The sequence below is a fragment of the Ciconia boyciana genome, chromosome 24, assembly GCF_034638445.1.
Source record: "Ciconia boyciana chromosome 24, ASM3463844v1, whole genome shotgun sequence".
Taxonomy (NCBI): Eukaryota; Metazoa; Chordata; class Aves; order Ciconiiformes; family Ciconiidae; genus Ciconia; species Ciconia boyciana.
In genome coordinates, this window is record NC_132957.1 from 1,456,075 (window position 1) to 1,472,554 (window position 16,480).

The 16,480-nt window shown below is 61.5% G+C and overlaps 1 protein-coding gene across 2 annotated transcripts; it reads left to right on the top strand.

The window, feature by feature from the left end:
* Positions 1 to 223: 223 nt before the first annotated feature.
* On the top strand, positions 224 to 16,345 carry LOC140643434 (nuclear receptor ROR-beta-like). Of its 2 annotated transcripts, XM_072845162.1 has the most exons (10): positions 224 to 356; positions 7,704 to 7,789; positions 7,890 to 8,031; positions 8,390 to 8,803; positions 9,217 to 9,338; positions 9,708 to 9,840; positions 10,923 to 11,030; positions 11,424 to 11,534; positions 11,901 to 12,013; positions 12,592 to 16,345. In XM_072845162.1, the coding sequence occupies exons 1-10, from the start codon at positions 350 to 352 to the stop codon at positions 12,751 to 12,753; spliced, it is 1,398 nt and encodes a 465-aa protein (XP_072701263.1). In that variant the 5' UTR covers positions 224 to 349; the 3' UTR covers positions 12,754 to 16,345. The 2 variants fall into 2 exon arrangements, with proteins under 2 accessions (XP_072701263.1, XP_072701264.1); XM_072845163.1 differs by lacking the exon at positions 10,923 to 11,030.
* Positions 16,346 to 16,480: the final 135 nt, after the last annotated feature.

Here is a 16,480-nt window from a genome sequence, read left to right on the forward strand (position 1 = left end):
GCCCCAGGGCAGCGCCCGTGTGCAGCGCCGAGCACCGGCACGGCGGGAGCGGCGGGGACGGGGACGGGGACGGGGACGGAGGAGGAGGAGGAGGAGGAGGAGGAGGAGGAGGAGGAGGAGGAGGAGGAGGAAGGGCAGGAGGTGGGGCTGGAAGTGAAACCGATGTGGGGGGGCGGGGCGGGGCGGGCTCGTCATGTGAACGGCCGCATGCTCGGGCAGAAGTGGGTCAGCGGCGCCGCGGAGGGGCAGGTGCCAGAGCCGCCGGTGCCGCCGGTGCCGCCCGGTGCCGCCGCTCCCGCCCCGCCGCCCCATGCGCCCCCCGGCGCGCGCCTGACCGCCGCCGGCCACGATGCGAGGTGAGTGCGGGGGGCGGGGGGCCGGGGGGACCGGGGGCACCGCCCGGCTGCGGGGGGCAGCGGCAAAAGTTGTTCCCGGTGGGGGACACGGGGGGGGGGACCCGGCGTCGGCCCCGCCGGGGGGTCGGAGGGGGACCCGCGTCAGCCCCGCCGGTGACACGGGGGGACCCGCATCGGCCCCGCCGGGTCGGTCCGGCTCCTGCAGCTCCCCCTTTCATCGGGAATAACATTCTTGTTTATTTTGCTTCGCTTTCCGACGCCGGCTTAGACCCGCTCTTAAGCTTTTCCTCGCACTAAACCCCTTAATCTCCTCCTCAATATGCTGCTCCCACCAGGGCTGGATTTCTTGCGGTTTTTCCCCCTTTCCCCCTCCCGCGGGTTCGGGGCCCGGCCGGGGCAGCCGGCGGGGGGCTCCTGCGGGGCCGGGCGAGGGACCAGCCGCAATTTCGGGTGCCCCTTATCCAGGGACGGGGCCGAGCCGCCCGCCAGCGCCTGCCCGATCTTATCCGTTATTAAAGGCGATGCCTACTTTTCACCCCTCCACTTTGCAAAGCAGGCGCTTGGGAGGAGGAGGACGGAGGGAGGAAGGCTCCGGCGGGACGATCCACTGGGGCCCGGTGATGGTGACGCAGCGGTGGCCGGACCCAGCTCTCCCCGTGCCTGTTCCCGGCTGAGCTGCTGGGAGCACAGCTGGGACCTGGCACTGGGGCGGGGGGGGGATTTTCATCCCCCTTTAAATCAATTTTCCATCATCGCCTGCCGTGCCCGAGCCCTTCACCCCGCCAGGGCTTGCTTGTGCACGTCCTTAGGGGTGGGTTTTTTTCGCTGCGTGTATTTAGGTGTATTTATTAGGCGTGCACGTCTTTAGCCGTGTGTTTTTGGCTGCGCGTATTTAGGTGTATTTTTGGGTGCGATATTTGGGTGCATTTTTGGGTGAACGTACGGGGACGCACATCTTCGAGCTCCTCAAATCAGTTTTTCTCCCTCCCCGGTGCGGCTGCGGCTGCTGCGGCTCTGCCACCCGCCGCACTCTGGTGTAATGGTGGGGCCAGGACCAGGCGAGGCGAGGCGAGCCCCTCGCGTCCCCTTCCCGCCCCGTGACATCCCGGTATTTCACCTTTATTAGTACGGAGGGAAGCATTAACACCTGCCTAATTAATAACACCGCCTGGCTTCTTACGTAGCGCTTGCACAGCCAGCATTGAGCTTAATTAGCAGCTGGGTGAACTTTTCCTTTTTTAAAAATTTTTTTCCTTTTTCCCCCCCAATTACTGTGCGTTGGCCCTAATTAAGGGCCAAACCCCCTTGATATCACATCATTTCCCCCATCGGGCGTTTTTCCCGCAGTCCCGCCTGGCGCAGGGTCCCCGTCTCTCGCCGAAGCCCAAGTGCCGCATGGCGATGCCAAATCGATTCAATCTCTATTTTCTTCCCCAAAACCGCCTCCGCTCTGCCCCTTTCCCCAGGGGCCACAGCAGCTCCTCGCTCCTGTCCTTCCCCGCGCCGGGGCTGCGCCGGGGCTGGGCGAGAGGCTTTGCCTTGTATAATCCTATAGGGTTTCCAGCCCTCCTGCTCGCTTGTTTTGCAAGCGGCGTGGCTCGGAGCGTGCGGTGGCTCGGCAGCCTTTCCGACTTGTCCTAGTGACCTAGATCTGTCATTGGAAAAATCAGAGAGGGCGGAGGAGGAGCTTTCCTGCCCGTTTAGGCAGCGTGCGCATGCTGGCGCGGGCGAGGACGGCTGGCGCCCGTCGGCCCTCCCGCACGACGGCTGTGCCCCAACCCGGCCACCGCGGGATGGGGATGGATGTCCGTGCACTTCGTCTCCCGAAAATAAGGCTGGAGGAGACAGGTGGCAGCCAGCAGCATGGGGTCCTGAGGGATCCAGCCAGGATTTGGGATCCTCGACGCCGATAACCATGGGGAGCGGCAGCACCTGGAGGGGGAAGGCGCAGTGATGGGGAGATGCTGGTCCCTGTCCCCGCAGGTGGCAGCGGGTTAACCCCACAGCCTGGCCATGCTGGCAGCATCCCCTGCCTGCCCTGCCTGTCCCTCCTCCCTGTCATGTTTAACTTCGAGCTCGGCAATGGCTATTTAAAGAGCTGCTAATGGCTAAATCGCGCCCGGTTTATTGGATGTGGTGAGCAGAGCCGCTCTCGCTGCCTTTATTTAGCCCCATGGAGATAATTCCCCCCGATTTAGCTGCGGGGCTAGCGGGGGATCTCCCACCCCAGCCCGGTTTCTCCCCAGCCTGGGCCCGTGGCAGGTCTCCCTCCCCGCCACCACACCTTTGCCACCCTCCTGCACCAGCCAAAGTGCAAAGGGCTGTGTCCCGCCCTGGCGGGGCTGGCCTTGGAGCGGCGCCGTGTGGCACGGGGGGCGGTGAACCAGAGCAGCCGGGGCAGGAGCCAGGCGGTTGCGGAGGAGCCTCATCGCCCACCTGCCCACTACTGCTTGTGGGTGAACTGCTTGCTACGGTTTCCAAGCCAGGGACACACGCTGCACTGCGGGACAGGGAAAAAACGGCACCTTGCCAGGGATTGGGATGGCTATGAAGCCACTAGCCACATGGCCACGAGCGAAGGTGACTGGGGGTTGCCCTGGGGCAGGGGGAGAGCGGTTGAGCCCTGTTCTGGCCCAAAGTTTCCAGGAAATCTCTGCTAATCAATCAAGAAACCGGTTCCCCCCTCCAGCATCACAGCCCAACGTGGGGCTGGAGTTGCGCAATTTAAATTTTCCTTATTGCCTGCACGGCCCCGGCCCCGGTGCTGCCAGTGCTCCTGGAGCCAGTGCTTTGAACATCACGCCGGGGCCGCGCTGGCCGCATGCTGCAAACTGCCCCGGCCTCGCACAGCCCCAGCCCGTTTGGGGTTACCCACGGGGTGCATGGATGGGGATGGGATTTGCCGGCGGTGATAGCCGAAATGCCGGGGGACCCCGGGGCACTGCAGCACAGGAGCCTGTTTAAAAGCAAAACCAAGAGCAGATATAAAGGGGTGCTCATTCCTTTTATTTACTTATTTATTCCTCCTCTGCCAGCCCTACCCCATGGCCACCTTCCCAAAACACAACGGTGGCTAATCGCTGCGGGAAGCGCAGTGGCTGCCGGAGGCGGGTGCAGCCGGGAGCAGCAGTGCCGGGTCCTGGGGTCGGAGGTTGCCGCAGAGAAGGAGGGAGCGGAGCTGGGTTTTGGGGCAGCGATGGGGAGGCGGGATGGCATCATGTGTCCCTGTGGGTCCCTGTGCAGCCTGGACCCATCCTCCTCCCCCTGCTCTGGGTGCGCCGGGGGTTGCTGAGCCGGAGGGGAGAGGACGGTGGTGGCAGCGCACCAGAGCAGCCCCTGGCTGGGGCTGGGGAGGTGAGGGAGGGCTGCGGGGCTGCTGCTAACTACCGGAGGTGCCCGTCATCGATCACGGCAGCGGGATGGGGCACAGACCTACTTTCCCAGCAGGTTCACTGGGTAATGAGCCAGGGCACTGGGGAAGCCGCCTGCCCCGGCTCTCGCCCCGGCAGCGGAGGGGGTATTTGGGACAGGGATGGCCACGGGGGCATGGAGCTGCTCTCCACCCTGCAGCAAGGGGCACCCGGGCCCCGGGGGTGGGTTTGCTCCCGTGGCATCATGTGGCCCACCCAGGGGAGGGGGTGGCCCTATCCTGGCCCCAGCCCCACGGGTTGAAGGGTGTGCGGGCTCCCCCCGGGGAGTCTGCGCAGGGGCTTTGCAGGGACCTGCCAGCGCACCCAGTCCCCGTCGAGTCCAGACCCCCGTGGCCGGATCCTGCAGGGCCTGCCTTGTTTTGGGGTGCAAGAGGGATGCCCGCCCTCGGGGCGGAGGCGATGGAGAGGAGGGTGTGCCGGCGTGGGAGGAAGGCCGAGTCTTGCTCTGGGGAGGGCGGCTCTGGCTCTGCTGAAACCACCGGAGCCGCCTGCCCGGTTCAGGGCAAGCGGTGCTGGGCTGGAGGGGACACACACGGCCGGGTCCGGGCAGTGACAGGGGACCTGGGGACACCGCCCCACAGAGAGCTGCAGCTTGGGGCGGCAAACGGGTGTCTCCAGCTCGAGGTATCACCCCAAAATGCCCCAAAGGCCCCAGCCCCAGCGGCGGGAGGTCAGGGTGCAGCTGCAGTTCCGTCCCGGTGTGGCCGCGGCCATGGGAAGGGTTAACGGCCGCGGCGTTACACAAGCGCGTGGGGCCATGGGCAGAAAGTGTGTCAGTGGGACAGGATGGCTCCAGCTGCGTGGCCACATGCAGCCACTGAACCGGGGGCCAATAGTCACCAGCACGGCCGAGCCCCATGGCCGGACGGTGCCGTGGTGCCACTTACATAAGGGCCGGCCGGTGGCAGCGGGACGGGAGTTGGGCAAGAAGTATTTACAGTGGGAGGAGAGCAAATACTGCAGCCGGGACATTTTAATTGCCGGCTGGAGATTACGTTTTTTTTTTTTTAAGCCCTTTTTTTTTTTTCCCCCTGCCCCCTATTTTAGCCCTGCTGGCCCTGGGGAGGAGTTTTTCTGCCTGGCCCCCCCCAGCAGGGGGAAGGGATTTGCCTCCACCTAAATAAAACCCTTCTGCACAGCATGGCTGATGCTCGCAGGGTTGTGGTGGGAGGAGCGCAGTGCTCCAGTGGGGAAACTGAGGCACAGCAGGGGGGGGCCATGCCTGGGGTGTGGGGTCTGCTGTGATGTTTCCCGCCGATTGCGGTGAGATGTGGGGGATGCGGGGTGCTGCTGCGGCCACCCCACCAGCACCCACGTCCCTCCCTGTCCTGCTGGATTTGACCCGGGAGATGTCCGGCCCCCGAGGGGGTCCCGGGGGAGACGTGGCCGCAGCACGAGGGGACGCCGAGGGAGCCGGCGTGGTGATTCAGCCGGGGCTTACAAACAGAGCGGCAATTAAATGCTGTTCTGGGCTGTAATTGCCATCGCGCCAGGGTTATGGCCATATTTCCACGTCAGTTATTTGGGGCGAACGTCTTAGGAGCGGGTCAGGTGCCGGCTGTGGGCACGGCCGTGTAATTAGCAGGATGCTAATTAGAGCCCAAAGAGGCTGCAGGCACACGGCGAGCGGTCAGGGCTTCTCCTTCGCAGCATCTGGGGGTGATGCTCGGCTCCGGAGGAGCCAGGAGAGCATCGTCCCCACGTACCCTTAGCTCTGCCCGTGCTGGCTACAGGGGTCTCTCGGGGGGCTCCCCTCCGCCTGGGCCTGGGGGTGCAGGGGCAGGATTTGGCCATCGGCACCCCACGAAGCCATTGCCATCATTGGGAGCCGGTGAACGGCTTTCAGGGCCCCGTGGGGCGAGCGGAGCGGCACCCTCGGGCTCTGCTCGGTGGGTGCCGGCGGGTGCAAGGGCTGTGCTCAGCCCGGCTGTTTTGCCAAGCATGCGGTGCCGGTAATTGCAGGGGGCCGGGAGTATCGGCTGCGGGCGTGAGGGCGCGGTGCGCCGGCGATGCATCACCCCAGCGCTCCCGGCGGCTGCAATTATGTTGCATAACGAACCGATGCCACTTCCTGCCGGGGGTGGCCCGACCTCCCTGTGCCCCCCATGGTGCCACCACCTCCGTCCCGTCCCCGCGCTCCTCCCCAGGCGATAGGGACAGGGCTTGGGGCAGGGCGTCGGGGTGGGGAGGGGTCCCCACGGTTTGCAGGTTGCACCCCTCTCCGGCAGCACGGGCGAAGGCGATGGTGGGAGCTGGAGAATTGAGGGGTGTCTTGGTTGTCGGAGCCCGTGGGCGGGAGGGGGGTGCTGGCACGTCACGCTGCCGTGCCTCCATCCCCCCGCCAAAGGGGTGATCCCGGGACTGCGATGCCAGTGCAGTCGGGGGGGCTGGGACTGGGGGATGGGAGGATGCCCCGGCTGTCCCTGCCCGCTCCCTGCCCGCTCCCTGCCAGCCCCGGGTGGGCAGCTCTGCTGCCCCGCGCCCAAAAGTGCAGCAGAGGTGCAGGCAGAGGCTTTGGGGAGGGGCAGGGATGGGATGTGACCCCCTTGGGTTGGGGAACGACGATGACAGAGCCCCGGGAGCAGCCCAGCTCGGCAGCCCTGGGAAGGGGGGGTGAACCCCAGAATCACCCGGTGCATTTGGGGCAGGAGCTGAGCAGCGAGTCGATGGGTGGAGGAGGGATCTGTCCCTCTGCTTGCACCTGGACTCGGGGCAAGTCCTTCCCCCATATGGCTGGAACAAATCTGCCCCGGGCGGGGGACCAGTAGCATCCCCGGGGGACCGACGGCAGCCTGGCTGCCCCGCTGCGCGGTGAGGCTCGCGCTGACCCACTCCAGCCACCCCCAAAGCAGCGAGGGACCCCGGGGCACGCTGGGTGCTGGGGCGCAGGCAGCGCTGGCCGAGCACTGGGGTTGTCACCCGCAGAGGTGGCTGGGGCCCCTGCCAGCAGCGAGCCACAAAAGATGTCCCTCGACCAGAACCGGTTGCTCCCAGGGGAGGAGAGAGGCAGGAGGGAATTACCCGAGCTGGGGATTTGCACAGGCCCAGGAGATTTGAAATAACCATAATCTGGCCGCGGGGGTTATTTTGGCGCGACGGCGGCTGCCCAGCACCCTCAAGAGCGACGCCAGGCTGAGCCCGGCCGGGGGGCGCGGGGGCTGGAGCGGGGATTAGAGGGTGCAGAGATGCCGGGAGGCACGTACGAGTCCCGGGGGTGCCCCGCGTCCCCCCCACCCGGCGCGCGCGGGGCGGGCAGAGCCAGCCCAGATCTAGGGCAGCTGGAAAATGAGGAGGACGAAGCCTATTAGCAGCTCAGTGCCAGCGAAGCAGAAGCAGGGAGGGAAGCGGATTTGTGGGGGGAAGGGGACCGGGACCTTGAGCCAGCAATGGCTATATCGGTCCTGGGTTTCAGAGGAGCTGCCGGGGGGGGCAGGGCCCCCCAGCCCCTCTGCTTGGGCAGACGTCTGGCAGGAGAGCGTCTGTGGCTGCAGGAACAGGATGGTCCCTGTGCCAAGGATGTCCCTGTCCGTGGTGCCCCCCCAGCATGCACGCACTGGCTTAAAAATAAGGGGAATGATTCCAAAACGGGGTCCTGGGCAGGCTGGTGCGCAGCCATGCTGCGCTCTCGTAGCTCAGAGGGCTTTTCTACCCGTCTCTTGGTGCTGGAGAGGATGAAGGAGCAGATGGGGGTATCCCGCTCCCTGCGTGGGCCTTTTTGGGGTCCTCTCTGAGGTGCAAGCATCCTTGCGGGGTCTGCGGGAAGGGCTGAGTTGCCAGCGGGTCCAGATCTCGTGCCTCAGTTTCCCCAGCTGCCAAGCTGCAGCTGTCGCAGGGGGAGGGCCATCTCCCCCGTTCGGTTCTGCGGCGGCCATCATTAACCACCGTGGTTTTCCCCCTTTTTTCCGCTCCGCCGCAGCCCAAATCGAAGTGATCCCGTGCAAGATCTGCGGAGACAAGTCCTCAGGGATCCACTATGGCGTTATCACCTGCGAAGGCTGCAAGGTGAGCCCGGGGACGCCCAGGGACGGGTGCCAGCAGGCAGGCAGCCGTGGGGGCTAGCATCCCGCCGGGTGCTTTCCCAACACCTCCCCGTCCCGTGCAGGGTTTTTTTCGGAGGAGCCAGCAGAACAACGCCAGCTACTCCTGCTCCCGGCAGAGGAACTGCCTGATCGACCGCACCAACCGCAACCGCTGCCAGCACTGCCGCCTGCAGAAATGCCTGGCGCTGGGCATGTCCCGCGACGGTGAGTCGTGCCCGGGGTCCCCAGGGGCCCGTCCGCTCCCCCTCGGAGTGAATTGGGCTGAAAGGGCCAGAGCTGCTTCCCCCGTGAGGCCAGCCCGGGGAAAGGAGGGGTTTGAGGAGCCAGAAATGCTTTTGCATTTTCCATGGGAAAGTTTATATCGATTCTTGTTCCGTTCGACCCAGGGTCAGTCTGGGAGGGGGTGCATCCGACGGGGCCCCTGCCCCGCTCAGGGCTCATACACCCCCAAACCATGCGCTCCCCTGGGAGCCAGGACCCTTCCCAGGGCAGGCGGGTGGTCATGGCTACCACTCTGCGGGGCGAAGCTGCCCTGACGCAGCCGCCCTCTCCTCCCCGGCAGCGGTGAAGTTCGGCCGCATGTCGAAGAAGCAGCGGGACAGCCTCTACGCCGAGGTGCAGAAGCACCAGCAGAGCCAGGAGCAGAGCGGCGGCACCAAGGATGAGCCCGAGCCCCTGAGCCGCGTCTACACCACCAGCGTCAGCAGCGGGCTCTCGGACCTGGACGACATCTCCACGCTGTCGGACGGGCTCCTCTTCGACTTCCCCCTCACCCCCGATGGCAGCAGCACCTACTACAACCTCGACCTGCTCGCCTCGGCGCAGCCCTCGCCTGACCAGTCCAGCCTGGACATGGCCGACGCCACGCTCATCAAACAGGAGTCCATCTACGAGCTGATGCTGGAGCCAGCCCTGTTCGCGCATGGCGCGCTGGAGGGCGGCCAGCTGGCTGCCGATATCTCCGTCCTTGAGATCGGTGAGCGTTAGCGTGGTCCCGGTTGGCATGCAGCCCCAGGGATGGTGCTCGGTGCAGCCCCAGGCGCCTCGCAGGACGCATCCAGCCCTGGGTGCCCGCGCAGCACCGGGCGAGGGACTGACCCAGGCTTGGCTCTCGGAGCAGCCCCAAGCCCATCTCCTCCTCCAGGCTGAGCACTGATGGAGCTCGGTGCACCTGAGGTTGTGCAGAGCGTCCCCCCCTCTGCCCCGGGGACAGCCCCCGATGCCCCATCTGTCTCCAGATCCCTGTGACATCGCGTGTGAGCCCCTCTGCCCCTCCAGCCCTCAGCCCTAGCAGCCCCCCAGGATGCCTGGGAGGGGTGGCATCGGGATGTGGGCACAGGGGGCCGGCGGGGTCCCGGGGACTCACTGCCCGCTGCCCTCACCTTGCAGACCGGGTGGCACAGAATGTGGTGAAGTCACACCTGGAGACGTGCCAGTACACGACGGAGGAGCTCAAGCGCCTGGCGTGGAGCCTCTACTCCCCCGAGGAGGTCCGCACCTTGCAGAGCAAGGTGAGCGCCGCTGCCACGTCCCCCCCAGCTCCCCGCCACGGCCAGAGCCACCGCAGCCATTGGCGAGGACCACGGCTGTCCCCCAGTGCTGCGCCGAGGCAGGGAGGAAGGCGAGGAGGATGAGGGGGGGTCTTTTGGTGCTTTGGGAGCTGCAAAAGCCCAATTGGCTTTTGGGGTGTGGGTGGCAGGTCACGTCCCAGGTGTCCTAGTGCCACCACCCCCGTGGGTGGCACGGCACCTGGGTCCCTTCCCTGCCCCATGCAGCGGGGACGGGGGTACAGCGGAGCCAGGGTGATGTGGTGGCAGCAAACCCCAGGTGGCCGGGTGGCAGCGAGCCCTGAGGGAGGGACATCCCCGCTGTGTTGGCAGAGCTGCGAGGCCATGTGGCAGCAGTGCTCGCTGCAGATCTCCAACGCCATCCAGTACGTGGTGGAGTTTGCCAAGCGCATCGACGGCTTCATGGAGCTCTGCCAGAACGACCAAATCATCCTCCTGAAAGCCGGTAAGAGCGGGGGACCCTGCCTTCCCCCTCGCGTCCCTGCCGTCCCCCTCGCATCCCCAAAGCCTCTCCTGAGCCTCCCAAGCAGCAGCCGTGGTGCCGAAGGCAAATCCCATCTTTTCTGTCAGCTAGTGCTTTCCTTCCCGGATCTCCCCTCCCTCCCCGCCCCGATTGCCCCCAGGGCTCGACATCAGTGCTTGGTGAGCAGGTACTGGGCTGGAAGGAGTTTAAGGTCATTTTTAAGGCGATGGTATAGAGAGGGACGCAGCGAGTGGCCGCCCCAGGCAGAGGCTTTTCTCCATAGTCGCCCTCAACCAAATGTCACCCAGAAACCGGGATGGAAACAAGCACAGCGGGTTTTCCCCCGGGAGAAGGGGTGCCAAGCCCAAAGGTGAGCAGGGAGGGAGAAGAGGAGAGGATTGGCCTCTTCTCCCAGCAAGAGACTGGGAAGAAGAGGACAATGGCAGCACACACCCCTGTCCCTGCCTGTCCGCCTCCCCGAGCCGGCAACGCTGTGCCCAGGCGAGGAACCTGAATGTGCAAAAGCCCCAAAATGCCAAAAAGGTGGAAAAGCTGCCCGGTTTCAAAACTTTCGGGGCTGGGGAGCTGGGAGTCTCACCCAGCAGAGGGGATGTGTGCCAGTGTCCTGCAGGGTACTGTACCCCAAAGCCAGAGCTGGCCGTGCCCGACGCGCTGGAGTTTAATTCATTCTTTCATTTCTTCCTTCCATTTTCTTTTTATTTATTTTTGTTTTCACCCTCTTCTCTCTCGGTGCTCCACCATGACCTCAATCGATCTCTGTGTCCGGCTGTGAATGCCTGGATAATGTTTCCCTTTGGTGAAATATTGTGGTTGCAATTGGAAACCTTAAAAAAAAAAAAAAAACCCAAACAAAAAAAACCCCAAAACCAAAAAAAACCAAACCTCCCAAACCTAAATTTGATTTATTGGAATAACCACTCTGCTCTTGGGAATGTACAATCTGGACTTCAAACTTGCACTGGGGGCTTTCCTCTTTCTTACATTTGGTCCTGGGATGATGGAAACCCCCCTGCCCTGCCCTGCCCTCTCTCTGCCTATGTCAGGTTGCCTCGAGGTGCTCCTAATCCGCATGATCCGCGCGTTCAACCCCTTGAACAACACCGTCCTCTTCGAGGGGAAGTTCGGCGGCATGCAGATGTTCAAGTCGCTCGGTAAGAGCCGCTTCGCTGCGCCTCTCTCGGGGCTCTCCTCTCCTTTCGACGCCTGGACGGGGCTGGGGTTTGCAGCCAGGTGAAATGCAGCGTCCCTGTGGCTGGGCTGAATCCCCGTGGCACAGGAGGGGCTGAGACCCACCTGCGTTTGCTCCCGATCCCATTGGGATCAGGTTGATGTGCACCGTGGTTAGGACCTGCTTTCCGCCCCAACCCGAAGCCCAGCCACGCCAGGCATCCTCTGCTGGGGACCCCCCCTTCACCCCTCTCGTCTCCCAAAAGCTTTCTGAGCCCCGGATGCCACTGGGGTTGGCCAGTGAGTGGGATTGTGGGGGTGCCGCTGGGCAGCGCGGAGCCATGACGTCCCCCTCTTCCCCGCTGTCCCCCCATCAGGCTGTGACGACCTTATCGGCGCCGTCTTTGAGCTGGGGAGGACCCTGTGCCGCCTGCAGCTGTCGGACGAGGAGCTCGCCCTCTTCACCGCCGCCGTCCTGCTCTCCCCGGGTACGGGGGGGCTGTGGGGGGGACGCAGCAGCCGGGCCGGGGGGGTCTTGTGCCAAAGCTGGGGAGAGCTGAACCGTAAATCTCAGCGCTGATGGATGACTTAAGTTATTTCCAGGAAAGGAGGTTGGGGTAAAAATGCATCTAAAAAGGCACAAAATGCGTCTGCCAGAACTCAGTGGGAGGAAGAGCCGCATCCCCCCCACGGTGGGGTGGGGAGGGGTGAAGAGGGGCTGCCTGGCTGTGCCACCATCCCCAAAAACATCCCGGAGTGCAGGAAGGGTTAAAAGAGCAAGAGGCCACCGCACCATGCTGGGGGGGGAGACCCCCACGGCAGCACTGACCCGGGTGGCCGGCCGTCTCCCATAGATCGCCCATGGCTGACGGAGTCCAAGAAGGTGCAGAAGCTCCAGGACAAGATCTATGTGGCCCTGCAGCACGAGATCCAGAAGAAACACTCCACCGAGGACAAGCTCTCAAAGGTAGCGGTGCTGCCTGCGTGCGGCACGGGGAGCCCAGTCGGGGCACGGCACGTGTGCCACGGGGAGACATCTGAACTGGTGGATGTGGCTGTGCCAGAGCTTGTTAGCCGTGCACGGGGGGTTTTGGGGGCGCAAGCCCTGGGACCTGTTGAAGGAGAATTTCTCTTTCCAAGGGCCGTGCGTCTCCATCGCGGTGCAGGCGGAGGCAGCCATGCCGTTGGCAGCCCCGTGCCACTGAGCCCATCAGTGCGTGGGGCAGCGGGAGTTTGGGGCAAAAGGGGCCATTTCAGGAACGCTTTGGGCATGACGGAGCTGGGACAGGGACAGGGGGCACTGTGGGGCTCCTCACACTCTCCCAGGCTCTGGTTTTCCTGTGGAAAGATGTGGGTTTGGAGGCACGGCCACGTTGCTGCCAGGCTGCCCAAAGATGGGGGGTATCCGCTGGTGCCCCCGGCACCGGGCAGAGCCAGTGGTGCCCAAACCCACCCGCTTGTCCCCACGGGAGGGGGAGCGGCCGTGTGAGGGATGCTGGCCAGCAACCGAGTGGTCACCAGTTCTAGCTCCTTCTTTCCCCACAGATGGTTTCCAAGCTGCCCTTGATGAAGACCATTTGCAACCTGCACTTGGACAAGCTGGAATTTTTCCGTCTCCTGCACCCAGAGACCGCCATGAACTTCCCACCCCTCTATAAGGAGGTCTTCAACTCAGAGCTTCAGTACAGTGACCCACGGGAGAGCTAAGGCTGGGAGCCACCGGCCCTCTTCGAGTTCCCCAAAATTTGGAGATGACCTAAACTTCAGAGGTTTTGGGCAGTTTATTTAAATCAAATAATCAAACTCAAGAGAACCTGGGGGGCTGGGGTATCTCCCCGGCCCCGTTTCCTCGCTGTGGATTGCAATAGCTCTTGAATGTAAAGCACCTTGAAGGAAAAAGCAAACGGACTTTGCCATACCAGTGAAATGAATGTGAAATCTCCGCTCGGGAGGGAGATGTTCCTGGCAGTGGTAAGGGACCGACCACTCCCCGCAGTGCACGGATCCAGGGGAGCGCACGCCACGCACACGCCGCGCTCGCGGCATGGCCCTTCCCACCGTCCTGGCTGCACTCTCCATCTCTGATTTTTAAATTTTTTTAAATTATTATTTTTATTTTATTTTTTTTACCCAAACACAAGGCATGGGATAAAGAAGGGGCAATGCAGACTCAGCTCGATAGGGGTAAGCCAGGCCGGTGGGGACAGCTTTGGGCTCCTGGCTGGAGCCAAGGAGAGGGCGAAGGCAGAGCCTTTGCTTTATTCCTTCTCCCTTGGGGCACGGGGTGACCTCAGGAGCTTGGCCAAGAAAGAGCCGGCTGTGGCCGGGGGGAGATTCAGCGCAGGATTTCCCCGTGGAGGAGGCTGGTTCGAGGGAAAGGATGCCCAGCGTGGTGGAGGAGAAGCTTTGCAGGGTCTCCGTGCCCTCCGTCGTGGCATTTTCCCAAATGCCTGGCCAACTCCCCATTTGGCTGGCCGACTGCCTGGCTTTTTGGAGCTGATTCAGCAGGTCCACCCGCCTCGTGCCACCTTTCTGCATCCCGAGCGCTTCTCGAAGAGGGGCTTTGCCCTTGCGACTGTGGCCAAATCCCAGCTCTGGGCTGCTCCACCCCAGAGGCAGCCGCAGGCGTTGGTGCGGGCGCCGGGGCTCGGTGCCTGTCCCTGCGCGTCGTCGCAGGCAGTGGCTCTTTGGGTGCTGGCTGCCGCACATAGTCTTTTTATTGAGACCGTTAAAACTCTGTCCTGTGGCTCGGCACCCAGAGGAGGTTTCGTGGCCTTTCCTCCACCCAGCCCACAGCCGGTCCCACGGCCGAGTCCCCCTTCCCACACAGGGACCACTGGGAGCACGGCCGTGGCTGCTGTTGCAGGCTGAGTTGGACCCAGGCTTTTCCCCCCAAGGAGCTCTTTAGAATTGTTATTTTGGGGTTTGTTCTCTACTTAGCAGGACCTGGGTGCTTTTTAGGGGGAGAAACTGCCCGTTGGGGTCAAGGGGAAGTGAAAGGTCCTTATTTCTTCCCTGGGAAGTCGTGGTGTGGTCGGGACCTGCTGCTCCAAGCTTGGGAAGCTCGTAAAGGTGAAGAAGGGATGGATTTGTGGGGCGATGCTGCGATAGCCCGCAGCCGGTGGGGCTGCTTGAGAGACTCTATGGCCAGGCTCTGCAGATGGTTTTTCCATCCCTATTCCCGCTCCTCCTGCGGTGAATGCCAAAAGCTACAAGGGAAAAACCTGCCCCGAGGCAGCCCCAGTTTCTGCTGACAAAGGGCTAAAATCCCAAGCCCCTTCCCGCTTCGTGTTGATTTCTTGTGCGTCCAGCCCTGTCCTCCGGCAGCTCGGCTCATCTCTGAGCGTGAGCCGAAGACCTTCAATTCCATAATTGCACCCCTTAAACTCAACGAACAGCTTTCTTAGTGATGGTAGCGGATATTTATGCTTTCAGTTAAAAGACCTCCTAGGGAAGACCATGGACCAACCTTGACCAGGGAAGACTCACCAGGAAGCCGATGGGATTTCTGCTTTGGTATAAGGCAGAGAAAAATTTAGGACTGTGCTATTCCCCGGCAGCTGCCATCCGCCACGTACAGCCGTGCGCTTTCTGGTTTTGCTAACCACCGTCTGAACGGCTTCTCGGAGCGTATCGGAGTTCGTCAGCCTTGATTCTCTCTCCGATGGCGTTAGAGCCCAGGGCTCTGGGGAAGGCTGCTGACCCTCCCAGCGGCCCCACGCGATGTCGAGTGCCAATGCGTTGTTCTGTAGTACAGCATTCGCCGGGGTGGGGGTGCGCCCTGCTTGTTTCCTGCCCTCTCGGATCCTAAAGCTTTGACAGAAGTGAGAAGTCAGTACTGCCTTTTTCATCTAAAGGGTTGTGCCTTTTTTTTTTGAAGCATCATTTCCAACAGCACCGTTTGCTTCCCGGCTCCTGTCTGCGGGGAAAAGCACTCAAGAAAATGAATGTGCTTTGTGGAGCGGGTTCTCGCCCTCCATTTCTGCAGGACAGCAGCACTCCCTTTCTCGGAGGAAACAGCCACGGGTGTTTTGAAATGTTTGGGGGGAAAAAAAAGCACACACCCTTCTTTATGTCCTCGGTATTCGTCAGCCAACGTGCACCAATGGTCAATGTCACCGTTTCCATTTCATCCGGCAAAGAAACCAAGAAAGCACCTTAAATCGGGAAAAGACTGAGCCCTTGCCACTGGTTGCGTTTTTCCAGCTTATGACACAGCGTCCATCTCATGGGAGAGATTTTGGATTCTGAGCAATAAAAGCCCCCATGGGAATCTAGGGAAGACTGGAAGTATTAAACACGTGTAACTCAACCTGCCAAACTGCGGGAACCTGCACTTTTAAGTTCTCTTTAAAGGACCCGACTTGTCGATTAAATGATTTCTTGGGAGGGGATAAATGATTAAATGATTTCTTGCCTGGGACAGGCGGCGTGCATCGAAAGGGATGGCAAGGGTGCGCTGAATCCCCTGCGGCACCTCTGCTGGCTGCAGCCTCTGCTTTCGGCTCGCCTGAACGCGCGGGGCCGCGGTGGCTGTGCCAAGGTCCCTCGTGCTCCCTCTGTGCCACCGAGAGCAGCGGCTCGGCAGAGCCAGGCATCGCGCTTGTAGGGAAAGGGCGAATGAAAAAGCCCGGGTAGAAATGCCTGACAAAGGGAGATTTCCGCTCTCCCTTGTGCCGGAGCTGTGTGTGGCCAGCGGAGATGATGCATGGGAGCCCCGAGACCCCCGACTCGCTTCAATGCTCAGTCCTCGGCGTCTCGGTGACGTTTCCATCCCACCGGCCAAGAGACGTTTTGCCGCTTTATTTTCAAACAGACCTCGGCTGCGAGGGATTGCTCTTTTCCCTTGAGCGGGGCGACCTCAGCCGCGAGGGATTGCTCTTTTCCAGATGAAGATTAATTTTGTGTTTGTTTGTTTGCTCTGGCAGTTTAGCTGAGTGTGCATTTCCACCTCCAGAACCCTTACACTGTGTATAAAAATGGATAAAATATATAATATATATTCTTGTGAATGTTGGTGCAAAAGAGAAAAATATATAAAGTTTCAGTTGGTTTTATGTTATTTTTTATCTATATGAATGAAAGGAAGAAATGGAAAACATTTTTTTCCATTTACCACCCTCCACACACACCTACCTGTAGATACCGACAGGTTTTATGGAAATGTTTTACTTTTTAGATTTAGGAACATGCTTCTGTTCTCATTGAATGTTCTGTCTTGTAAGATTGTAATTTCTATTTTTTTAAAGAAAAAAAAATAACTAAATAAAATTTCTTCTTTCGGACCAGTCAGCTAGGAAGGGAGGGCAGGGGAGGGAGAAATGTTTATTTAAGGACAAAAGCATTGTCTGAATTTTTCATGACATTAAATAAAAAGTAATATAATGTACGGATGAAAAACTTTTTATTGAGGTGTATTCTATAGGTATATAGA